General features: G+C 37.6%; 1 protein-coding gene across 5 annotated transcripts; it reads left to right on the plus strand.

Moving 5' to 3' along the window:
• Positions 1-262: 262 nt before the first annotated feature.
• Positions 263-7733, plus strand: LOC133745429 (histone deacetylase 9). 5 transcript variants are annotated; one of them, XM_062173495.1, is made up of 15 exons: positions 263-372; positions 501-645; positions 723-835; positions 926-1043; positions 1789-1863; positions 1932-2151; positions 3232-3295; positions 3644-3736; positions 3828-3936; positions 4145-4194; positions 4277-4367; positions 5395-5465; positions 5733-5831; positions 7178-7244; positions 7377-7733. In XM_062173495.1, exons 2-15 carry the CDS (start codon positions 609-611, stop codon positions 7466-7468), a joined length of 1299 nt encoding a protein of 432 aa, XP_062029479.1. In that variant the 5' UTR covers positions 263-372; positions 501-608; the 3' UTR covers positions 7469-7733. The 5 variants fall into 5 exon arrangements, with proteins under 5 accessions (XP_062029479.1, XP_062029482.1, XP_062029481.1 ...); XM_062173498.1 differs by having other exon boundaries at positions 271-372; positions 548-645; XM_062173497.1 differs by having other exon boundaries at positions 296-372; positions 505-645.
• Positions 7734-10647: the final 2914 nt, after the last annotated feature.

The raw sequence follows: 10647 nt of genomic DNA on the forward strand, positions 1-10647 counted from the left end.
AGATTAAGAAGAAAACTACCCCTTCAAAAAAAAAAAAATGTACACGAAAGCCCGTGGATTAGCAAGGGAGGGGAGGAAATGAGTTTCCTCCTCCTACATAACCAAAATAAAAAAGTTTACACTACAAAAAAAATCATTAAATAATCTAAAATATAAATTTCGCATCTTTTTTATTTTCCTTTTTAACCAAATTTCCTCACTCTGTAATACTTTAATTTTTACCATTTAGTTCATTTTTTCTTGCTAGATTGGTTGATTTTCCTTCATAACCGAAAATATATAAATTCAAAGAGATAATAAAATCGCAGGCGAGGGTGAGAAATATTGAAGAACCAAGAGGCTTCTTCGCTTTCTGTTTCTCAAAGATTCAAGGTTTTTCCCTTTCTCTATTTCAACTTTGCAATCTCTGCTCTGATTCTTGTCACTTTGGTTTCATCTGCTTATGCCATTTGCAGCATATATAAACATCTCTATTGAATGCATTTGTTTGTTTTATGCAGATAGATAGATAGATAGATGCTTTAACAAGACCAAATTCAATTTTTAGGGTTTTGTGGAGCTCTGAAACCCGCCATTTTTGCTCTTCTGGTTTCTGCAAAAGTGCAAATATGCGCTCAAAGGACAGAATCTCCTACTTCTATGACGGTACACATCTCAGTCGATTGTTGCTTTTATGTCTTTGGTGTTTTCGATTAAATTGAGAACAAAATTGGGTTTTGCAGGGGATGTGGGCAGCGTCTACTTCGGGCCCAACCATCCTATGAAACCACACCGGCTATGTATGACCCATCACCTTGTGCTCTCATATGATCTCCACAAGAAGATGGAAATTTATGTCAGTTATCTAATTTTTGTCATAATACTGCTTCTATTTGGATTCTCGAGGTTTGGATTAAATTTTGATGGCCTTGTTGATTGTTCTCAGCGGCCCCACAAGGCATATCCGGTGGAGCTTGCGCAATTCCATTCTGCTGACTATGTTGAGTTTCTCCACCGGATTACACCTGACAAGCAGCATTTGTTCTCCATTGAATTGGCAAGATGTATGGTTTTTGCTGACATTGTTATGCATTTATTGTTCGTTCTGCTATCATGTATGGCCTGATTGTTCTTGTTATGAGCTTGACCAACAGAAAGTTAGTGAGGTCATGTTGGGACATGTGTTATAGGAAACTTGAATAAGGAGATAGTATTGTTCCCTGATCTGCAGTTGCCATGTTAAACTGGGGTAGAGAATTTTAGGATGACCTTTGACCCTCCATCTGATTACTGCCATAGTCAATTTCACTAGGCAGTAGTCACTGAACTAGAATAATCCGATTATTGTAGAAAATAATTCAATTCTTGTTAATCCTTTTAATTTTTTTTAATGCTTGATTGCTTTTCTGTGAGTTAATGTTTTAGTTCAATTAAATGTGAACCAAAAGAAAAATGAAGTATCAGTAAGTCAATTGTGTGGGTGTTATGTAGTTTAATTTAAACTAGTAGTTGTTGCAGAACTGGATTAAATAGGAATCAAAAGAAAGAGGACGCATATTGACTGCCAAGTTAGGTTCTTGGAACCATGAATTCTAAATGGTTGTTAGACCTATATTTCTGTATGCACTAAAACTCTGATATGCTCTACGACACTGATTTTTCACTTTATTCTTCTATTTGAGTGATATTTTATAGCTTTCCACATGAGCAATTGAAACCTGTATCTAACTTGACCAAAGTGCCCGGCATCTCTTCCCATTGTGTTGTTGGTTTGCTGATTCTTATTTTTTTTTCTCTTTTTCTGTGTAGATAATCTTGGAGAAGATTGCCCTGTATTCGATAACTTGTTTGAATTCTGTCAAATTTATGCTGGTGGAACAATAGGTAATTTAAATTATATGTTTGTAATTGTCAGTTGTGACTCTACCATACTGATTGAAATCTCAATATAGATGCTGCACGTAGGTTGAACAATAAGCTCTGTGACATTGCTATAAACTGGGCTGGTGGACTACACCATGCAAAAAAGTGTGGGGCATCTGGATTTTGTTACATCAATGACTTGGTCTTGGGTATCTTGGAGCTTCTAAAACATCATGCCCGAGTATTATACATTGACATAGATGTGCATCATGGTGATGGAGTAGAGGAAGCTTTTTATTTTACTGATAGGTAAAAAGCCTGCCTATTATGAATTTGGTTGAGTTCTATCACTGAATGACACTGAATTTATTATAATGAAAAATCTATTCTACCTTATTATGAGCAAATATAGCTCAAATTTGCAGACGTAATACTAGATAACCAATATTCCACTGTATTGATATAATCAAAAGGTGTAAGACTTTAACAAGACAATTCTGAACTTGCAATTGTTGCATCTATGATACTAAAACTACAACGGAAAGGGTGTTGGTAGCATGAATTAGATTTGTTGGTTAAGATAATAAACTTTGCATGTGGTGTGTGCTAATCTACTATAATTGGATGAATCTACTATAATTGGATGAACATTAAAAGTTTGAATACACTTTTGATGCATATAGTAGCTAGGAATTGATAGGCAGTGAACCCTTACATTTTTAATCACTCAGCAAGTTCTCTATTAAGAAACATAATGTGATTCCAAGCCATAATTAGACAAGGGCCATGCTGATTATAACTGCATATATGAATGAATACTACTCACCATCATTGGAATCTTTCTTGAGATTTGGGATATGCTTCTTTCTATGCCCTATCTATCTGTTCTTTACTTCAATAAAAGTATATTCTATATACCTTTGCTTGTTGCCAATCCTACTTCCAGGAAAATTTTGGTAAAGCCAAATTTTTTTTATTTTTTTATTTTTTCCAAAAGTAATGATTTGGGTTTTGTTCTCAACACACCCAAATTCTTTCGACTTTTCTATTCTTTCAGTTTGACTATTTTTTTTGTTTTTGTTTTTTTTTTTTGTTTACATTGGAGGGGAATTGAACCCCTGATCTAGCCTAATCCTAAACCCAATTCCCTACTCTCCCTCACCACTTGGGCTAACCCTAAGGAAAATGTTGTCATATATATATGCTTGCAATTCTTGCATTGAGGTTCTTATGAACAATTTATTAAATAAAAAAAGGGTGTATTAATTAACCCTTGGGGTGTGTTAATAACAATTTTTCCTTTTTAAAATAATTTTCTATTACAGAACTGTATGTTGGTTTTTTGATTTGTTGACCTCTTTTACAATTGGTGAAGTTTGACTTGGACAGGGTAATGACTGTTAGTTTTCACAAGTTTGGGGATCTGTTTTTTCCAGGAACAGGTGATGTTAAGGTAACTTTTCACACCCTTTTGTTTGTTTACCTAGTATCTGCAATGGTGAATTTTTTTTAAAAAATATTTATTATTATCTTTTATTATAGGTACTGCACGATTTAGTTTCTATTAGTGTTGGTCTTAGTGGATGCTTACTTAGTCACATGGAAGTCCTTTAATGCTCAGGCAAGCACTTTTTACACACGCACACACAAACACACTCTTGCATCAGTGGTCCATTGATCTGGCATGATAGTATATACGTTATAAAACTTGACTTGTGTATATTATGTTGCATCTTCCACTGCTGGTCTTTATAAAGTTGAAATTTGTGATTGTATTCAGTAATGTTATTCTGTTTTGAAGGAAATAGGAGAAAGGGAAGGCAAGTTTTATGCCATCAATGTTCCACTAAAGAATGGAATAGATGATACTAGCTTCACCAGACTTTTCAAGACTGTAAGTTCTGTCAGAAAATTAGAAATTTCTGTTGAGTTTTGCCTTGCTGGTATCAAGTGTATGACTTTTCTTGCAAATTTAAATTTTGTAGATTATTTCCAAGGTTATTGAAACTTATCAACCAGGTGCAATAGTTCTCCAATGTGGGGCAGATTCGCTTGCTGGAGACCGCTTGGGCTGCTTCAATCTCTCCATTGATGGTGCATGTCTTATTGTAATTGAAGCATTTTTTTTCCTCCTCTTCCATAGAATATTGTCAACTAAAAAGGATTCCATTGTTTTCTAATTTTAAAGTTTATCATTATTAATTTAAAATTACTACAGCATGGTCTAAAGATAGTTACAATTTGGTTGTTGCTCATTTTATGGTAAATTTATTATGTGGTACCTCTTTATTGCTTTTTACAGGTCATGCTGAATGTGTTAGGTTCGTGAAGAAGTTCAATATACCCTTACTGGTATGTTTCTCATTTGAGCAAGTCTTACCAGATTCTCAATGTTATACATCTGGCATACCAAGAATATATCTTCTGCCTGCAGGTCACAGGAGGTGGTGGATACACAAAAGAGAATGTTGCTCGGTGTTGGACTGTTGAAACTGGAGTTCTTCTGGATTCAGATCTTCCCAATGGTATAGCAAATGATTTTCGTACAATCAATTGCACTACATTGTTGCCAGTTTCCTGTGATTTTTTATTTTTTTTTATTCTCCTTTTCTTATAAGCAACAGAATGACATTATGAAGATGAGGTAAAAAACATGTATAATCTTGGTAAGATAAATCATGTGTATTGTGGACATTGCTTTTTGGATAGGTTCTAAATTTATTCCCTTGTCCTTTCGGGGTTACCCAAAAGAGTTACATAGCACAGTCATGATAATGCTGGGTGTAGTTTACTTTCTATGAGCTGATTGTTAGTTGCAATGTTCTGGTTTATATATCATAAACATCAGGAAATAAATAAAAGCATTTTATACACTCCCTTTACCTCGTAATATTGATAAACACCAGGAAATAAATAAAAGCATTTTATTCACTCCCTTTACCTCGTAGTATTTATATAATTCCCAGTCCAACATTTAAGAAAACATTCATACTTCTGAAATTATAATGTATTTTGAAATCATCCCAGTGGATAATTTTTGCTGAGCTTGTTTCTCCTATTATCATATTTAAATTCACTTACTGACGAGAAGGTTATCAGAATGTGACATGGCATTCAGCTGCACATCTTGATATTAGGATTGTATTGAAATAGATCAGTGACATTTCAAGATTCAGTACCTTATAAATAAAATAGTGTTTGCTCTCTCCAGATTTATATTTTAGCTGCTCTAATCTGGATTGTGCATGATATTTTAAGTTGCTTGGGATTGTTATGCATCTTTATATGACCTTCTTTTAAAATGTCATGGCATTGAAGGGTTCAATGACCTATGAGGTCCTGGTTTGTGTGCATATACTCAAATGTTAAGGTTGCTTTTGCAAGCATACTTTTCACATCACTTGACTGATAAAATAATTAGTTTAGTTAAATAGTCATGTGTTGCTCCAAGTTTGCCTGGCCATTTTTCATACAGATGTCGGAATCCTCTTCACTTTAATTCTCGTCTGAATATGAATATATAATTTACCTCTACTGCCTTCTTTCTTGCAGAGATCCCAGAAAATGAGTATATTAAGTATTTTTCACCAGAGTTCTCGTTGAGGATTCCAAATGGCCATATAGTATGTAATGTGTTAAAGTTTATGTAACTGTGCAATTCACTTTAGTAAAATTGATTTGATGGATGTTAATGGATCAATTTGGGTGGTGATTCTGGCACTCCACTTTGCCATATATTTTACGACTTGCACTTCACTTTTGTGGTTAAAAGTGCCGTGCAATTGGTAAAGTGGAGTGCCAAAATCAGCTCCCCAATTTAATAGGCAGATACTAAATATACTGTATTCGTTGTTAATAATTCCTTTTCTTTTTTGTCTGTGGATGTGCAGGAAAACCTAAATAGTAAATCATATCTCAGCACAATTAAAATGCAAGTCTTGGAAAATCTTCGTTGCATCCAACATGCTCCTAGTGTACAATTGCAAGAGGTAAGTAACCAAGAAGATGCCAAAGCAATCAATTATCCAAATATCTAGCATGTCTTGTAGTCAATGCTCTGACACTATAGTTTTTATTTGAATAATATTAAATCCACCTAATCAATTTTCATACTTGCACGTCAACCCTCTCACCTCGCGGCTTGTCAATTTATAATCTGAAATCCAAGAAAAATTTATGCTCTGATGTAATATGGATCACTCATTCCTAGTGCAGCAAGAGCAGAACAAGTTGAAGTTTTTAGTGGTTATGCTCGCACGAGAGACCAAACTATAAGGTCGGTTAAATGTGTTGATTTGGATATCCCAAGATCGATGATGGGCTTTACAGGGTAGGCATTTTTATTAATCGTTCAGGACATCAAACTTAAGAGAGAAGTCATTTATATAAGGTATGACCTGTTAGGCACTTGGGAACACCAAATTAGTGTGGTACTCCAAAATAAGTAATGACTAGTAAATCTTCCTCCTACAACTTCCGACTTATTGAACACAACTGATGGTGAGACTCAGCACTGGCTTGTACACAGTACATGGCGTGCACAGTACTCACCTGTACACAGTACACAATGCACACAGATCTGGAGGCTCAGCACTCGCTTGTACACACGGTGCATGATGCACACAGATCTGGGGATGACATAGGCCACTGTGAGGGCTATACTCGGGGCTATTAGGTTGGCTCTTCACCGTTTGCTTATAAGGACGCATTTGGCACATCAACGTGAAATCCTGAAAAGTCACTAAAGAGACTTTATTTGAGGGTTTTTATAGCTAGTTCAAAAAAGCTTTTAATCGGTGTAGGATTAAGCATGTGGGCGCTTCCAGTTCTAACAGAACTATTAGGGACCCTTTGGTACAGGGTGTTAGCTGGTACTGTATTAAATAGGAATTACAAATGAGTTTGGGTTATGTTTGGTACGACCTGGTACTACAATAAATGGTACTAACTAGGACCATTTCTTTTTAAAACAGTCTCACTAGGTTGCCCACACCAAGTAGGCTGAGAAGGGGATCTGTAGCTCAGAACTTTTTTTCTCTCCTTTCTCTCTTGGTTCCTCTCTCCATCAGGAGCGCTCATCTTCCTCGCTCTCTCATTGTTGTTACTCGCTCTCTCTTATTTAGTTAGAGAAATAAATGGTTTGCATTGTGTTGGGGAACAAGCAGATGAAAGAACTTGTGTCTAGTTCTCCACCACCCGAAACATAGCCGTAGATTAGTCTAGCTTAAGCTCACCCCCAGTAACGAGTCTCGACAACTAGAGAGTTACACGTTAAATGACCTCCTTATAGTACTATATCATGAGTTGACTTGAATCAATGCCTTGTCTATTGCAGGTTCCACCTGATTTTTATATTCCAGATTTTGATGAAGATGAGCAGAACCCTGATGAACGTGTGCATCGTGAGTTACATTTCTCTTCGAATAATTAGCACTCACATGGATGCAGTAGCACTAGTGTAGTATATTTAGCTTTTGAAATCTGCTGATCTGCTCTCAACATGTGATCTCTATTTTTGTGAATTGTTTCCTCAGAGCATACCCAAGACAAGCACATTCAGCGTGATGACGAATATTATGACGGTGACAATGATAACGATCACAACGTGGAAGATGCACAGAATTAACATTGACATTGTATTTTCGGGGGCCATGGTCAACGATATAAGTGTACAAATAGTAGACTACAGTAACCTTGCATCCAATAGAATGTAATGCTAGATCAGGAAGTGGATTTTCAGATGTCCCTATAGAATGTGTTGGGCAGCCTAGGGCTAGCCGCATTATTTTCAAGATCCTTTAATTTTTAGGTGTATTTTGTTTGTCATATAATCATATTTATACTTCAAATTTAATGATTGCTTCAGTTTGAATCGCTGATTCCATGTTTTACCGCTGAAACTTTCATTATGTAGAGGTGATTTATTCAGTGTGAATGCAAGTCTCGGTGTTGCAAGGGATATCCATAACTAATCCTGGATGTTCATCTCCTTCTCCAAACTCCAAAGAAGATCAATACGGATTACTTTAGTTGGAAAGGTGTATATAATCACACTAAAAAGGTGTATATAAAGACATTCTTGGTGCAGAGACGAATCCATACATGCAACAGATTCAATTTGCACAGGGCTGCCTTTGGAGTATTTAGGTTCTTTCAACGTAACAAATAATTATGAAGGTTAATAAGTTGCCAGTGACCTTTAAACCATTAAACATAAAGATAAGAGCATTCGAAGAATTAGGATTACCCATCAATTTGATGTTCACAGCGCCAACGCTATTCCAAGTCAAGTTTGTCATTAACCCGCTGAGACAAACATATATTAGGAGCAACAGTTCCCTCGGGAATTTGGTAAATCATCATCAGTCCATCTCAAATTCTTCAATAGCAGTAGAATCATGTTAGTGTTTTAGAGAAACTGAATTGGGAGAGAATTGAATCGTACTTTCATTGATAATAGAGGCCTTTTTATATAGAGGATTACAAGCATAGAGATAGAGTTGTACATGGAAACATAATCGTACATTGATTGGATATCTCCTACGATTCTCCGAGAATATCTCTAATATAAACCCTATTTCAACTAGAGCAAGTAACCTCGAGTTTGGGCCAGACACATATTCTGGATTTACTTGAACACTCCCCCTTGTGTCGCCCAAACGTGGTGCTCCTCTCGTTGCCTCATTAAAAACCTTGCCGAGTAACAAAAACCCTGTGGGACAAAAATAACCTCGGTCGAAGGGGAAAAAGAGCACAACACACCCTTCACGTTTCGAGACCATACATGTAGACATTTCCCCCTGATGTCTGCATCTCCCCCTGATGACAACGGTCATGGGAGTTCGGATAACTTCCGCAAACGATGCTACCAACATGTTTCTCGAAAGTGGAATTTAGACAATGACTTAGAGAGCAAGTCTGCCACATTGTCATCAGATTGAACCTAGTTCACTTTGATCTTGAGGAGAGTCTGTTGTTGCTGATTATGCTTGGTGTTGTCGCTTTTGATGTAGCCTTGCTTCATTTGTTCAAAACAAGCAGCATTATCTTAAATGCTGGTAGGCTCATCTGTGGTAGACTTCAAACCACAATTGTTCGAACATGCGTAATTATGGATCCAATCCATATACATTCACGAACCACTTTGTGAAGAGCAATAATCTCTGCATTGTTCGAAGATATAGCGACTAGGGTCTATTTCTGTAGACCTCCAAGATATCACTGTTTTTACCCATGGTGAACACTTAACCATTTTGGGATGGGGATAGTGGACGCAGGCCAGTGTTGGCGGCGTTCCTGGTGTGTGATGGGTTCGAATCCATCATCTTTCTGTAGGGATAGAACAAGCTCATATCAATCGTACATCTCAAGTATCGAAAGATATCTTTTACACCAATCCAATGGCGTCGCGTTGGCGTGAAGCTATATCTAGCTAACAAGTTCACTGCAAATGAGATGTCCGGTCTTGTGCATTGAGCTAAGTACAATAATGCGCCTATTGTACTCAAGTAAGGCCCTCTTGCCTCTAGCACATCTTCGTCATCATCCTTTGGACGAAGAGGATCCTTTTTAGGATCAAGACTACGGACGATCATGGGGGTGCTTGGAGGCTTGACCTTGTCAAAATGCCTAAGCATCTATCAACACGATGCTCAAGTTCCAAACCGAGACATAATCGTGTTCTCCCAAAATCCTTCATCTCAAACTCGGATTTCAAGTGTTCAGCGGTTTTCCTTAACTCTTTAAGGGCTTTCAATGAAGATCATGTCCAACATGAACCGTGATAAAATCCGAAACTTGTTATGGAAACGCGTGGGCATATCCCTTCCCAATCAAGTAGTCATCTTAGTGAGCGTTTGAACCTTATTGTAAACGCGCTCCGTGGTCTAGAGCCACTTGACTTGGGTAAATGAAGTTCACCATGAACCTTCATGTACATTCCGTATCTAGATCCCTATAGAGATACGTAGTGACCACATTTGTAAGCTGCAGGTTCAGTTATTCGGAAACTACCAAACTGACAGGGTAGTGGAGTGCAATGACATCCATTACGAGAGAGTATGTCTCATCGTAGTCGATTCCAGGGCGTTTTGTGAGAAGCCTTGCCCCATAAGGCGAGATTGTCATCTCCTTTTCTCATCACGCTTTTTAACGAAGACCCATTAGTCCATAGGTTTTATGTTAGGAGGTGTTGGCATCACTGGCTCAAGAACCTTCCTCTTCGTTAGAGAATCTATCTTAATCTGGATCATATCTTTCCATTTAGGCCAAATTTCTCTACGTTGGCATTCATTCATCAACGGAGTGTGGTTCGATATCATTTGACTCAACAAACTCATGCGCAACGAAATCATCAGTTATGATGGAGTTTCTATCCCACATCTCATGTAGACTAGTGTAATTTTCAAAGAGCTCTATATTCTCAGGACTAGGTTCTGACGTTGAGGCGTCCCCCAACGATAACCATAACCCGGAAGATTCTCATGAGACGGATTTTGAGTGTCGATGATCCAAGGATTAGGTTGTGCCAAAGCATCCTTCGAACCCACGGGCCTCCCATGCATCCAAGCTGGGGCCATGACCTGTAACGCCAGAGTGCCACTCTCATTGGCGTTGGCGCCATGCCTACCTCCGTGTAGGGTGGCGCTACGTCCTCTCGTAGGGACGTCCTTGCAGGCATGTTTGCAGCATATTTGTCTGATCTCGTCACTTTAGTAGGGATCGAGATGAGACATTGTGGGGACATACCACGACAATTCCTGTCGTTCCTGCTGAACATCTGTGTTCTTATCTCCCCCTAACGAC

The sequence above is a fragment of the Rosa rugosa genome, chromosome 4 (genome assembly GCF_958449725.1).
Source record: "Rosa rugosa chromosome 4, drRosRugo1.1, whole genome shotgun sequence".
Taxonomy (NCBI): domain Eukaryota; kingdom Viridiplantae; phylum Streptophyta; class Magnoliopsida; order Rosales; family Rosaceae; genus Rosa; species Rosa rugosa.